The 15,671-nt window shown below is 40.3% G+C and overlaps 1 protein-coding gene across 1 annotated transcript in view; it reads left to right on the top strand.

The window, feature by feature from the left end:
• PLCH1 (phospholipase C eta 1) overlaps positions 1-15,671 on the top strand; it is a 122,993-nt gene that overhangs the window by 86,407 nt on the left and 20,915 nt on the right. The window contains exons 11-13 of the mRNA XM_036243026.1: positions 9,147-9,308; positions 12,230-12,301; positions 15,075-15,166. Of these exons, the coding sequence (XP_036098919.1) occupies positions 9,147-9,308; positions 12,230-12,301; positions 15,075-15,166 (326 nt within the window). The remainder of the gene's footprint in view (positions 1-9,146; positions 9,309-12,229; positions 12,302-15,074; positions 15,167-15,671) is intronic.

Genomic DNA, 15,671 nt, shown 5'->3' with positions numbered 1-15,671 from the left:
AGTGCTGAGCCAAACTGGCCAGGGCTACAAGTGTGTTTTTATTAGACTTTCTGGAAAAAAAATAAAGAAAGAAAGAAATCAACATTCTAGTGGAAATCTTTAGTGTTTACTCCACTTTTCTAAATCTTTTTTCTCTATTTTTGAGTTCTTCTAAGAGAATGTTGTCTTTAAAAAGACAAAGTGTTATCCTGTAATCAGTCAATTTATAGTCCTATTGTTAGTAGAGGGCTCAGATGCATTTTCTGAATGTCAAATGTAAATTGCCTGATCTTACACCAAATGCCTGATCACATTTCTGCAAAAGAGGACAGCCTGTGCATAACTTATGTGAAACCTTCGAAAAAGTTCTTAATCTCAGTTGCAGCTCAACAGAATGGGGTTAGATTTATAAATTATATCTGAATTATTGCAATAAATATTTTAGCTTAGTATTCATGAACACTGGAATATTAACTCTCATGAGGCTTATACAAGATTCATTTGCAAATTCAACCTATTTTTATTCAGCATCTCCTATTGGAGATGCCACCATCGTGTTATAGAAATTGGAGCAATATATCAGTGAAAAAGCAGACAAAATTTGTTGCCTTTGGGGAGTTTATCCATTATCAAGAGAAGGGGAGAATAGACGAGAATTAAAACAAATAGGGAACATCTATAGTGTGCTAGGCAGTGATAAGTGCTAAGGGGAAAAGGTGAGGGAAAAAGTGGAGAAAGTGTGTGTGTGCAGGGTCTATTGAAGCTTTAAATGGGGTGGGCAGGAAAGGTCTCACGGAGCAGGTAACATGGGAGTAGAGACCTGAAGGAGTGAGGTGTTTGCCATGCTGTTACCTGGGGAAGAATGTTCATGCGAGGGAACAGCAGATGAAAGGTTGCCCAGCGTTACCCTCGTGTTAGAAGTAGAGCGCTCAGGCAGGTCTTCTTACTCCTGCCAGTCTATTGCTATTGCTAAGGGATTCAAACTGCACAGAAAGCTTATTTCTCATGTAATAAATGCTTTCTGTTGTTGAATTAAGTGAGTCCTTTAAGCTTCTGCTTCCTACTGTTTTATGGCTTCAGCCATAGAGAAAATCTGGCTCAAGATGTTTAAGCCACAAGGTAAAAGCCAGTGTGTTCAATGATCCAAGAATCATGCAGCTCAAAGACACAGCGAACAGTTTCCTTTCAACACAGTATAATGATCAGATATGATTCAGTGAGAACAGCTCACCATTATTTATCTTTATGGGGTCGTCTAATGTCCAAGTGCCTTATAGACTTCCCACCCTTGCGTTTCAGCTTCACTGATTTTTCCCCTCTTCTAAAATTCTATGTGAAACTCATCCCCAAAACACCAAGCCTTCCAACCAGTTTTAAATGAGTCCTAGCAAGGTAGCATGCAACAACTTTCTGAATTATACTAATGCTCCCAAACCATTATTCAGCCTCTGTGTGTGTCTCACTAAACATAGCCATGGTTTTCCTCTCTCCGCACTCCCTTAGCCACAAACTCATCTTTTCTCCTAAGTGATTTGAATGAGCCATTTGAAGGTTTATGGATCATGTGGGTTTAAGAGTTGTCAGAGCTCACAGAAGGGATGAGTTACCTCAGGAGGTTGTGAGGTCTTGCTGCCGAAAGTGTTCACTCAGAAGACTAGATGCCCATATGGTGGACTTGCTCTTGGCATCCTGGCAACGAGGGGTGGGGAATAGACAAGGTGACCAGAAAGATCCCTGGAAGATTCTGGGAGTTTCTAGTACCTGAATCACTTCTGCCATCTGGCTGAAGAGTAAAGGTAACGGACATTTCAGGTCTAACACAGTGTATATTATAGTCATGCACCGAGTGATGATATTTTGGTCAACCACGGACCACATATATGCCAAAGTTTCCTTAAGATTATAATGGAGCTGAGAAATTCCTATCGCCTAGTGATGTCATAGCTTTGGTGACGTCACAGCACAACACGTCACTCACGTGTTTGTAATGCTGGTGTAAACAAGCTTTGTGTGCTGCCCATCTTGTAAAAGTATCGCGCATACAACCATGTACGGCATATACTACTTGATGATAATAAATGACTGTGTTGCTGCTTTAGGTATACTATCCTTTTTATCATTATTTTAGACTGTATTTTTTCTACTTGTGAAAAAAAGTTTACTGTAAAAGTGTCTGCCGTGTTACACTGGAAGTAGCCTCAAACATCTCGTGTTCAGTGTGTCTCTTGATTGCATCATTTTCTCTTGTGCTAAATTTAATCTTATGTTGATTTGAACAGTAATGTGCTGTACAGGCTTGTAGCCTAGCAGCAGTGACTATACCATGGAGCCCCGAGGTGTAGAAGGCTCTATCATCCAGGTTTGCATATGTGTACTCTGTGATGTGTGCACAACGACGAAATCTCCTAACAGCACATTTCTCAAAATGTATCCCCATTATTAAACAGCACATAACGATATATATGTATATGTATATATTTTCCCTGGCATTTCAAAGGTATTGTCTTTCAGGAGCTACAATTGTGGAGGAGAAGTCTCCTATCAGTCTAATTTTCCTTGTTGGTAATCTGTCTTTTCTTTCTATCCTCACTGCACTGTACTTTCATTATTAAATGACTAGGAGTGGGTTTATTTAGTTATTTTCTTAGCACTCAATATTCATCTCCTATGAAAAAGCTAATATTTTCTTTCATTTTGGAAATCAACAGTATTTTTATTGAATGTTGTTTCTACGCAGCTTCTTCAGTCTTATTTCTATGGAAGTCCTCTTAGACTTATGTTGGAATCTGTCAGTCCGTTCTCCATATCTCTTATTTATTCTTTAATATCTATATTTTAAGTCTCTCTGCTGACTTCTGAGTACCACTTACAATATTATTTTTCAATTTGTTTATTATCTCTTTGGCTTTGTCTTGTCTAGGGTTTATTCCAGCTATTTTTCTTTTCATTTCAGTACTAGACTCTTTATTTACAAAATTTATTATTGGTTCTTTTTCATAGACATTTGTTCTTATTTCATTATTTGGCTTTTAGTTTCTTGGGGTTTTTTGTTTGTTTGTTTGTTATGGAGCTATTTCTTAATATCTTTGAGCATCAAAACTCACTAATATTAAAACGAAAGAGTGAGCCCTGGCCGGTTGGGCTCAGTGGTTAGAGCGTTGGCCTGCAGACCAGAGAGTCCCAGGTTTGGTTCCTGCTAAGGGCAGGTACCTCAGTTGCAATTTGTCCCTGGCCCCAGTTGGGATCATGTGGGTGGCAACCACTCGATATGTCTCTCTCACGTCAATGTTTCTCTCTCTCTCTTCCTCCCTCTCTCCCTCCTGCTGTATCTGAAGATAAATGCAAAAAAAAGTCCTCGGGTGAGGATTAAAAATAAAAATAAAAATAAAAATAAAATGAAAGAGTGAATACCTGTTCTATGTGTTAATGTTTTTGCCACTCTGTCTTAGCATTACTTTTCCTCACTGGTTTTAGGATATTGGGTTAAAGGTTTTATTTTGACTGGCATTTCCCTTTCATCCTCTTTCATTCTATATTCACCCTTCTTATCTGGTGGTTCGAAGATTCTTCCTCCCGAAAACCCCTGCGGTTGCATGCCCCACATTTCTAACCAGACCTCCTAGTGATGGTTTGGTCCTCTCTGCCGCTGGAGATGTTGAAGGCATCACCGCTCTAACCACCAAGCAACCGCCAATTTGGTTGTCTTCTTACTCCTGCCTCTTTTATACTAAATTTTACATCTTCTACACAGTAGTTTTTCTTTAATGCTTTCTGTTATAAGCAAGGACCCTTCTCCAGTTTTCTTCACCACATTGGTTTCACATCGTGAGACCAGCTGTGATCTTCCACAGCATGGGGACACCTGTTGTCTCTGGGGTACTATGAGACATAGATTCTTGGCCATCTCTATCTGCTTTGAATGTGGATCTCAGTTTCATTTATGATCTGCAGTGAGTTTCTTTATTTTTGACCCAGGTTATAGCTTTTTCTTTTTTTATGTCTTTTATCATTGGATCAGTGAGAGGCTTTAAAACATGAATGTACAGTGACATGTAGAAACCCACATGTATGTGCAGATGTACATACCCAGACCTGCATTCATTTTGGACTGTATTTTGCTTTTTGTTAGTTAAATATAGAAAGAATGTTTGGCCCTGACTGGTTTGGCTCAGCGGCTGGAGCGTTGGCCTGCAGACCGGAGAGTCCCGGGTTCGTTTCCTGCGAGGGGCACATACCAGAAGAATAGAAAGAATATTTGCTCTAATAAGATTTAAAACTGTATGCCCAACAGCTCTATAAAAACATTTCCATTTGCTACTTTTTTGACATTGTACTGTTATTTTTTTATACATAAGCCCAAACCAGCTTTTAAATACCTAACATTTATTGAGCTCTCACTAAGCATAAGCAGTGTGCTAAGGACTTTACTTATAGTACTTCATTTTATCCTCATAACCATGGGGTTGGGGTAGAAACCATAACTTCACAGTTTAGAAAAATATAGTTTGAGGGATGAAGTGACTTGTCAAGAACAGGGCTACACCAACTTTCCAGAATTAACTACTATATTCTATCATTTATTAGAGTTTGGGTTAATTAAGGAAATCTTTATTTTTATTTTAAAAACTTCCTCATTTTATGTTACATAAGTAGGATCACAGGAAGCTTTTCTAGAAGATTCTTAGAACTACAACATATTTCATTTCAATGTGATTAATTCAGATATGGAAAAATGCATGGGTCATCCTTGATCTCGGGTGACTGTAATTGTGTGACCCATCAAAGTCATGTTTTTTGGGGGGAGTTCATCTAGCTGTAGAGGCACAATCACATTGGGATCAAATAATGAATTAAAACTTGAACAGTTTGGTCATTTGGTTTTGAGTTGGTAAATGTGAATTCATAGGGAAGAGAACTCAGAGTGGGCTGGAACACCCAGAGCAGATTAGAGAGAGACTGTCGACTGTTAAACACACAGGCTCTGTGGCCAGACTGCCTGGGTTCAAAACTGGCTCAACCACTTGCTAACTGTATGACCTTGTGAAGCTCATTATCTCTCTAGACCTGAGTTTCTTTATTGTCTTTTTCTAGATGGCCATCTTCATACCATTTAGAACGTTATTGCGGCTCGCTCTGCCTGCCTGCCTGTTTTATAGGTTGCACTCACACTCCTGGAAAGTGGCTGTCCCAGCTGGCTTTGAACTGTGGTAGTAGAATCCTCTCCTGTCTGACACAGACATCTGGGCTGGAGAAGGAGCAGGTCTACAGTCCTAGGGGTCTCCCATGACATTGCACACGTACATCCTGTGACAAGCACTCAAATCTTGAGAATCCTGCAGTCCAAAATTCTCTCCTGATCTTCCTGAGGATCTGTGCTATTTAAAGAGCGGTTGCTATTTGAAAGCATTTTACTGAGAGCCAATCAAACCAATGGGCTCTATTATTGTAAGAATAAGTGATTTCTTCCTGTTGGAAATACAAATCACTCTCATCCGCTGCCTGGTTTCAAAATTTGACTCTTTATGTACTAAGAGAATGAAATAATTATTTAAGTTTAAAATGAGGGCTAAGTTTATACCCTGTAAAGAACTCAGAAAAATGCCGACAAATGATTTGTGCTCAGTAAATGCTAGATATCATCAGTAACAAGAATGACAGTAGCAGCTTGATTATCGCTAGAGTAGGTTCTCAACTGGACTTGGACAGAAAAAAGTGTTTTAACGGAGTAAAGGAGCAGGCAGGAAACAGTGGAGGCCTGGAGGACACGGCTGAGTAGCTGCTGCTGTTCAGCCCGTCTTTCAGGTTGCGGGCTTGGAAAGCTATAGTGCACTCACGAAGCACGGCTATGGTATTCCTCTTCCTGCCTCCAGACTCCGGCCCAGAGAGCAGAAAGACATTTGGGGATGGCGAGATAGTCCAGTATTTTGTTTGTTTGGGTGAAAGCAAAGATCTTCCGTTTTGGTTGTACCTTTGGAATGACAGGGGAGCTTTAAAAAATCCCAGTGCAAGTTCCCAGCCCAGAGATGCCCACATAAATAGTCTGGGTGTGGCCTGGGGTTTAGGAACACTCCTCCGATGATTCCAATGTTCACTGCAGGCAGAGAGCCACTGTGTGAGAGGGTCCCCCTGTAAGGGTCAGCCCCCTCCATTCCAGTCGCTCCCTTTTTCTCGCTACTTCCCAGCCTTGAGCAGTGGCCAAGCTCCTGGGCAGCCCTTCCCTTTTTCAGTACCCCATTTATTTCATGTGGGAGTCAAAAAAAGAATGTGTTTGATTTGTTTATTTGTAGTAGATATTCCTAGATCATACGTACTTCTCAGAAAAGGAATTGGGAATGGTGATTACTTCTCCTGTGGAAACTACTTCTGACCATACAAAAGGGCTGCCTTCCCCTGTCCCTCCCTGCTGCTGCCACATCCTTCCCCTCTCACTGACTCAGGGAACAAAAGAGCAAGACACACGTTGCTGTTCAGCTGTGGTCCCTGGTGCAACTGTACGATGGCCGACAGGTTGCGAGGTCATACATCTATCTCAGCTTCCTTTCCGCAGTGCTGTTGGGTTCCAGGACTGAATGGGAATCTAGTAATGAAATCTCAGCCACACTTTCATTAGTTTCTCCATGGTTGCTAATTTTCTTGTGCTGTAAATCACAAAGGAAAAAGAAAGATCAACAGGCAGAAATATCATTCCTTCAACAATTCCCAGTGGTTGGAGGCTGTGAAGTGAATAATGATAGCCTTTGGATTAAGCATTCATTATTTCACCACCCCCAGTGCCCTGGCTTTGCATAGTTAGCCTTGCTGCGCAGACATGGAAAGTATCTGGGCGTAACGGCCATGGTTCATCTCCTCACTTTCTCCCACTCTGTGCGCCCTGAGCCAGGGAAGGAAGGGACGCGTATTTGGGGCATTCTGTGTGACCTGGTCACACTGGGTGCTCTTACGTGCTTTCTCTCTTTGTCTTCCTAACAAGCGTGCTCCCTGCCGGACTCTGGGCTATTTGATCTAATGCATTTTGAGTTTGCTTCCTGAAGTTCTTTTCTTGGGTTTTCTTCTGACCTTGAGTGAAGCCTACTCTTCTCCATGGAGGGACAGTGGCCATACATTTCCCAGGTGTCATATAGGAATGATGCTTGTTTAAAACATGAGCCTGCTCATGATTAACCTGAACCAAGAATTTATCTTTATTTGTAACTGCATGAAAGGGATGACTGCAGCACTATATGGTGAAATAGGCATAATTTCTTATTGAAAGTCTTAGGTTCAAGTCCCAATTCAGCCACTTTATAGGCACGTGTGTTTGGAAAAGTTGAATCTTTCTGCCTCTGTATCATTATGAGTAGAATTTGTCGAATCCTAGCGCTACCTTCAAGGGTACTGGGCAGCTCAAATGAAATATTGTTGAATGAGAGTGCTTTGTGCGCCTTAGCACAGCAGAGTTGCTTTTTCTGTGTTTCGCTGTGCTCTTTTCTTCATGTTCATATGGTTACTGGTTCTACTGGATATTGTTTTCCTCACGCTTTTGCTTGTGTTGGAAGCTGTCACCCTTCTCCACCATATTATCAACTCTTATTCATTGTAGTTGTTTGATTTGTTGCCACCAAAGTATTAGTCTAATACTACCCCCTGGTACCTGTGAATATGATCTTATTAGGGAAAAGGGTCTTTGCAGGTGTAATTAAGGATCTCAGATCGACTGAATGGATCTTAAAAATCTTATGTCAAGTGACCTCATAAGAAGAGAAGACACAGACAGGAGTGGGGGACATGCAGGAGAAGGCCATGTGAAGACGGGCAGACACGGGAGTTATTCTGCAAGCCAGGAAATGCCTGGAGCCACCCTAAACTGAAGGAGGCAGGGGGGTAGAGCCTTTCGGAGGGAGTGTATCCCTGCTGACATCTTGATTTTACTTCAGGCCTTTAGAACTGTAAGAGGGTAATTTTCTGTTGTTTTGAACAAGCAGCTTTGTGGTAGTTTGTTACAGCAGCCACAGGAAACTAATACACTCATCTTTTATGGCTTGATCCTGGTGTCCTCTGCTCCTGGAAGTCTCTCCCGCATTTCCAAGTCTCTGACATTTCCCGCCTCTGTGTGCCCGTGATATCCCTCCCATCTGTCACTCGCCTTGCATCTGCTTCTGTAATGATCCACTGATGGGGCTGTCTGTCTCCATGACACCGAGGATTCGGTGGGGTTGTGCCTTATTACAGCTTCTCACATGGTGTATAGCAGGTGGATATGTTTCTGTTTTTTGCAAAATGAATTTTGCTCTCAAACTTCCTCTTTATTCAGTCGCCCACCAGCACACTGGCCTAGGCTCTCAGTGCTTGTAGGGGGACCGAGGTGTCTGGCTTCTCATCTGCAGGCACCTTTCCTCTCTCTGCACACACTGCCTTTAAGTTTCTCTAAAATACAATTCAAGAACTTGTCTACCCAGAAATTCTCAGTGCCTCTACACCTCTTGCTTTCAAGTGCCTCTACTACCTGGTCCCAAACTATGTGTCCCGCTTTCTCTGTCACTACCCTCCTTTATGAATTTCTGCTTTAGGAAAACTAATCTAGCCATGTGTTTCTAGAACATGCTTGACTAATGGAGAACCTTTGCTAGAACTGTGGATGGCAGGAAAGCCCTTTTCTTTATCACCGTTGAAATCTTAATTACCATGCAGACATTTCCATAGCATTCTTTCCCCTTCAGTGAAGAAAGGGATGTGTTTTAAATAGCATATTTTTGCTCAAAATTTTCTATGTGGATATAGAAAACTTAGTCTCCAAAAATTCTCCCTGGCCTTCTCTCTATTGAAAGCATACAGTAGCACAGTGGGCAGGGTGTGGGAGCCCTGCATTTGAATCCTGCATCAATTACTTGCTAGCTCTGTAACCTTAAGCACCTTATTTAATTTCTCTTAGCATCAGATTCTGCATCTCTGAAATGAAAATGACAATAAGATTTTATAAGGTTCTTGAGGGTTGAATGCAGTCATAATAATTGTTATTTAATGGGATTGGTTGGGGGGTGGGGACCAAAATGGTGCAATGAGGTTAACTTATTATAGTTAATTGATAGAGAATCAAATTAGGAAAGCAATGTTGGCTTGAATAAAGGCTGTGCTCTAATTGATTCTGTGTTTCTTGAGGGAAATCATTTCCATTGCTTAATTCTTTGCAGAATAACGGGACCACTGAGCACCAGGTGGAATCTTTCATAAGAAAAAAACTGGAGTCACTGTTAAAAGAATCTCAAATTCGAGACAAAGAAGAACCTGATAGTTTCACAGTGAGGGCACTACTGAAGGCCACGCATGAAGGCTTAAATGCACACCTGAAGCAGGTATACGACTCCCTCTTGCACTTATCCTTTGGCAGGAAAAAGAAAGCATGTCATACATTGTTTCTGATCATTTGTCATTTGTAGAATGCTTCTCCAGTTGCTGCCATTTCTATCTTCGTATTGCTTGAGAATTAAAAACCTTCTACTGCAAAATGATGTGAGAAATAGTTAAAAAGTTGAATGGGCAGGGGTGAAAACGACAGGAAAACGCCCAGCACCCCTGGACTGGTCCTCTGCATGCTCAGGTGGGCAGAGAGGCTCGAGCCCAGCGCTACTACTGCAGCCTCCTGTCTCTGCCTCAACCAGCCTCCATGCCCTGTTGACTGTGCTTCTGGAATGTGTCTCCCATCTGTCCACGTCTCTTCTTCTTCATGGCTGTGTCCCAATCTAGGCCAATGTCAGCTCTTACCTAGACTTCTCTTGCCCTTCTTCAACCTAATTTCCACTCTGAATTCAGCATGATTCTTTAAAAGTGCAAATCTGATCATGTTACTCTATTGTTCAAAATTCTTTGGTGGTGGCTTCCCATGATGCTTGGGATATATTATGTACGTTCTGACTGGGCTCTTCAGGGACCTGCTTCGTTGCATCCTTGCCTACCTCTCCAGTCTCAGATCTCCGCATTTTCCCTGTCATGCCACCTCCCACAGTTGTCACGCCAGCCATGACTGTTTATGCCGTGGTCTTCCTCACATTATGTTGCCTCTACCTGGAACACTCCATTCCTACATTTGTTCTAAGTCCTTAGTCTTTCAACTCCATCTTCAATGTGATGTCTTAAATGAGTCCTGCTTTGACGGCTGCATTTGGTTAGCTATCCCCTTTAAATTGCCCACAGTAGCCTAGTTTATCTTTTCTTTTCGGAAGTTTTAAAAGCACATTTGCAATTACTTGTTCAATGTCTGTCTACCAAACTGGACTGTAAACTGAAGACAGGAACCATGTCATTCTTGATAACCATTTTTGTGCGAGCTTGTCTAGTGCTTGGGATTTGGGATGACCTTCATAAATAGTTGAGTGAATCATTTGGGAGAGAGATATTTTATATTACACTCCTATATAAAGAGGGAGTGGAAGGGGAGCGAGCCAGCAAGGAGACAGAGCCACACCGAACTCCTGTTAACTAGCTTTGTAAACTTTGGACATATTCTTTAACGTCACTATATTTCAGATTTTTTATCTGTAAAATTGGGATTTTAATCATACTTCTCTGCAAAGACGGTTGTATATATTAAATGAGAATATGTGTAATGTATTTAGCTTAGTCCTCAGGGTATAGCAGGTGTCTACTAAATAGGATGATCATTTACCTCAATTTCCATGGGACAGCCCTGTTTTATACCTATTATTCTAGTGTTATTATTAAAAGTACCCAATTTCACTCTTAAATGGGTCCCATTTTGCACAATAAAAATCCCCATACCAATAGATGGGCTATTAGAAGTAGAAAGGAACTCAGGAGTTAATGGGTCCGTTCCTCCCCTATTTCACAGCTAAGAAAACTGAGGTCAGGAGAAGGGGTTTGCCAAAGGACATGTAGCTACTTGGTGGCAGAACTGGGTCTCCTAACTTGGAGAGCACTGTTACTTCTATGACCACATCTGGCTACCTTCTTAATTTCAGCCTTTTTGGACAGGTAATGGTCAGCTTTAATAGATCTTCAAAGGTAGTCAATATATGTACATAAACAGTCAACTAAAACTACCCTTTAAACCCCTACCCCTCTAGTACTTTTTGAACTGCCTCTTTCTCCAACTACTTTTCAGTCTTCCCCAGTCCCCACCCAAAATGGCATTTCTGATTCGTCTCCATAGATATATGTAGATGCCCTCCCTGTCCTTTTGATTATAAGTAGTTTTACTTACCCACGTTTTTTCCATGTATGTGGTTCTCTCTGTTTCTTCTCGGTTGAGCAGAGTCCTGGGAGAGCATGGCCCGCTGTGCTGGTCTCTCCTAAACGGTGTCATTAGCAGGGAACCACCTAATATACATCATTAGGGCTGATAACTGAATAAAAGTCTAAACCTTGTCAGCAGAGTGGCCTTTCTCTGCCCTAATGAGAGAGATACTTGAGCAAGGAGAGCTCTAGCCTAGAAAATTAGCCCAGATGAGGAAAGTACAGAGGCTACCATACATCTTTTCATGCTACCCACAGAGGGAATTATTCAATGAGCAGATAAGCTTTGCTCTGGTTTACTTAATTATAAACAATCTTATTACCTTATACATATGCTTTGGTTTTATTTATATTTAATGTTTTAAAATTCCAAATAACAGTACTTAATCAATGCAATTTTTTTTTTTTTATTCAGTAGAACTGGCTCTTAATGATTTTTTGGTCATTTTCCCAAATTAAATCTATCTGGGGGTGGGGCAGTGGTTAATCCTCGCCTGAGGTTATCTTCCCATTGATTTTAGAAAGAGTGAAAGGAAGGGAGGGAGGGAGGGAGGGAGAGAGAGAGAGAGAGAGAGAAATATTGATGTGGGAGAGACACATCTATTGGTAGCCTCCTGCATGACCCCGCTCTAACTGCTGAGCCAATCCGGCCAAGGCTAAATCTACTTTTAACTGAAGGTGATTTTATCCTCACTGATGGCATTCGAAAGAGTACATCCTGTACTGTGGAGGGCCTTGTGAGCAGGTACTGGACCGGCCACTGAGAGGCCCTTGACTCCAGCTTTGGGCAGCTGTTGGCAGCTTCTGGCTGGTACCTGGGCCTCTCTATGCTGGGGTGCCCCTTTCAGGCAGACTCAGCCACCTTTAGGGTAGTGAAGGGGGCAGGAGCAGGAGGAAGTGAGCAGGACCTCCTGCTTTTCACCGAGAGGCAGACAGAGCGAGTGTTTGCCTGCCATTTAATCAGAACTAAGGAAAAAATAAAAGTGAAGAAGAAAAACAGTTATATTATGTTTTATTTTCTCAGCATACAGATGTGAAGGAAAGTGGAAAGAAATCACATGGACGATCCCTCATGACCAACTTCGGAAAACATAAGGTATGAATTAAGATCGATATATGTGTGTAATTCAATGAAGTTAAATTAAGACTGGAAGGTAACAGGAGAATATCATCATGACTTTGGAATATCTGAAGATTGCTCAAATAGGACCCCAGAAAAGGAAAAGGTTGATAATCAAACTACTCTAAAATTTAGAAATTGCTGTTCAACAAAAATATCAAAACACAAGTAGCATACTGTGAAAGAACATTTTCAATACATATATCCAACAAAGGTCTTGTATTCTGACAAATCAATAAAAGACAGGTACTCTAAATTTTTTTAAAAATTGAGCAAAAGACTTAAACAGCACTTCACACACACACAAAAAAAATTGAAATGGCTAACTTGGAAAAGGTACTCACCCTTATCAGTCCTGTGGGAAATGCAAATTAAGATGGCAATGAAGTTCCATGCACACCCACCACACTAGCAAAAATAAAAACACTGACAACACCTCGTCATAGTGAGGACGTTGAGCAAATTAAACTCTCATACACTGCTATAGTACAAATAGGAACTAGTTCCAATGTTCATCAATAATAGAATGAGTAAAAATATGGTGTATTCACATAAGGGAATATTTATCAGCAAAGAGAAAATTGCAACTGTATACAATAATATGATCTTTATAAACATGACATTGAACAAAAGAAGCCAGGCCTGAAAGAATACATACAGTTTGATTCCATTTTTATGAAGTTAAAAAACAGGCAAAACCAAATCTATAGGGTAAAATCAGACTAGTAGTTATGTTTGGGAAGAAGGCAGTGACTGAGGGGAAGGATCATAAGGCTTTGAGGAGTAGGTAATACTCCGTTGTCTCATTTGGTGGTTTTGTTTTGTGTAAAGTCATTGTACTGTGTGCTTATAATTTATGGTACTTTCCTAAATGTATGTTACTCCTCAATAAAAAGATTATGTAAACAATCACTTATTAGATAGTGAACTTTGTGCATGAGGTTTCTATAAGGCCATTTCTTGTATTTTAAGGAATATTATATCTGGAATTTCCTGTCCCATCAATAGGATAATTTATTAAAATGCTCAAAAAATAGTCATTATAACAAAAAACTGAAAACAACCACATGTTCACCCACAAAGACGACGTAAGTGAACCATGATTCATTCACATAATGGATAATTATGCAGCCACTAAAAGGTGATCACTCTAAAGAGCTCATCATGCAAAACATTAAGTAAAAAAGTAGGATGAAAAATGAATTATACGGTACATTAAGCCTGATAAAATGTATCAAAACTGTATGTAAAGAAAATACATCATTTTTTTCAAATATTATCTACCATTGGTGATTCATTTCTTATTTCTTTTTGCATTTTATGTTAAAAATGAACTTTAGAAAGACAGATTTATTATAACACCTCAAATTACTAATTATATGTAGAATTAGAGAATATTTCAGTTCTTTATTACAACTACTGATTTAAATTAAAATTATTTTCCAAAGTAAACCTTTTAGGCTGTACTTCTACTATAGAAATTGAATTTATTATGCCTCAAGTCATAAGAATGAATGCCCACAAAACTATTTATAAATTCTTTCAATAAATGTTAATAGTACTTTAAATTGAAGGTTAATATTATGTAGCTTACTGAATGACTTTCTGTGCCATTTCATTTAATCACCACAACAATAATAATCCTTTAAATTGTCCTGCCCTTTTAAGAAACACAATAGGAAGCTGGAGAGGAGAGCCAGCTTGCCATCTTGGTGAGAAGCCAAACTGGCACGTGAGATCATCAGAGTTTAGGGTTCCCACGCCATGCACACAGAGGTTTGTGAGTCATAAAAAACACCCGAGAAGGTTCTAGACTAAACTGATGCCTCACTGTGAGTGCAATAGAGTTGAGTGTGTGTATGCGAACAGTGTAGCTGATTTTTCATTTGTTGAGTATGAAACAATCTGAAAGGTCTAATGGCAATGTGAGGTTGGAGTCCCTTTCCTTTTTTAAAGCTCCATCCTCCAGATGTCCAAGGTACTCTGTCTAACAGTCTCACCTTTGCTTGTGGAAGGTGTATTTCTGGTGGCGAGGTTTTCTGCAGCTTCCTCCCCATTTGTATGGTTAAAGTATGTGTTGCCAAATATTGGGGTTATCTCCAGTGCGGTAGGAGTGAAGCCTCCTCATTCCAGAAAGATTTTTATGTCTAACAGCTAATCTGTCCAGAAGACACCAGATTAGTCCTGCAGCCTTGCAGCCTGAATCCTGTAGGTAACGATTTCATTCTGCTGCTAGAAATTAAAATGGGTCAAAACCTCAAGAGAGCAGTTTGATATAGATGGTTATTTGCATGTATATAGATCAAAAGCAGGCATGGTAGTTAATCATTAAAAAAATTACTATTAGCTTTAAAAAAAATCAAATCTGTCTTTTAATGTCAATAGGAATAGTAGGCTTCCTATAAAGAGGACATACTATTCCTTATTATTACTTAAATAGATGTTACAACTTTGACCCTAATCCTCATAGAGTCCTCTTAGAAAGACCTACATTTTTTTGTGGCTTAGAAGTCTGTTTTAGAGCATGAAATACTCAGTTTTGCTTTAATGTTATAATTATGCCCATAGTCATGCTTGTTATTAATGTTGAGTCAAGCTGCAATATCTGGTCAGTTTTTTCCCCTCCAAGTTATTTTGTGTGTGTATGTGTGTGTGTGTGTTTTAAAGACCAGTTTATTCTCTATATGTTGTAGATGTACCTGATGCAGTGAGTTTGTTATTAAGTTTGCTGTGATTTTTTTTCCTGCAGAAAACCACAAAATCACAGTCTAAATCTTGTAGTACTGATGACGAGGAGGACACACAGCAGAATCCTGGAAAGGAGATTGGACAGCTGTACAGGTAAGAAACTGCCTCCATGCCTCATGTGCAGATTCTCCAGGTCTCTCCATTCCATTAGCTTGTTCGGTTTCAGTTGTATGTGTCTAGAGAATTGGATCACAAGGCCAAGTGTTCAGTGCACTGGGACCTGTGAAGATCAACTGAATATGAGATGATAATACAGGTAGGGGACGTATACTGTGCCTGGCACGCAGTGAGCTCTTGATAAATGCTAGCTGTAGCAGTTGTCAGGTAAAAGGTACCTCAGAGAAGAGAGCGAGTGGACACATGAACTGTACAGCGGACCCTCACAGGAGACGACAGGGGAAGATAAATGATAAGCACATGTTAAGAGCCAGGGATCTGAAATCAGCCAGACTGCAAACTCTCATTCCTCCAACCTTAATATGGGGCAGGTTAGGTTCCTCATTTGTATCTATTTCTTAGGGACATGTAAGAATTAAATGAATTGGAGTACTTAGCCTGGTAAGCCCTCTCCCAACTAATTAACTGCTCAAAAACATTA

The sequence above is a fragment of the Molossus molossus genome, unplaced genomic scaffold, assembly GCF_014108415.1.
Source record: "Molossus molossus isolate mMolMol1 unplaced genomic scaffold, mMolMol1.p scaffold_m16_p_5, whole genome shotgun sequence".
Classification (NCBI taxonomy): Eukaryota; Metazoa; Chordata; class Mammalia; order Chiroptera; family Molossidae; genus Molossus; species Molossus molossus.
The sequence above is the reverse complement of the archived record's forward strand: the minus strand, read 5'-3'. Positions and strand labels throughout refer to the sequence as shown.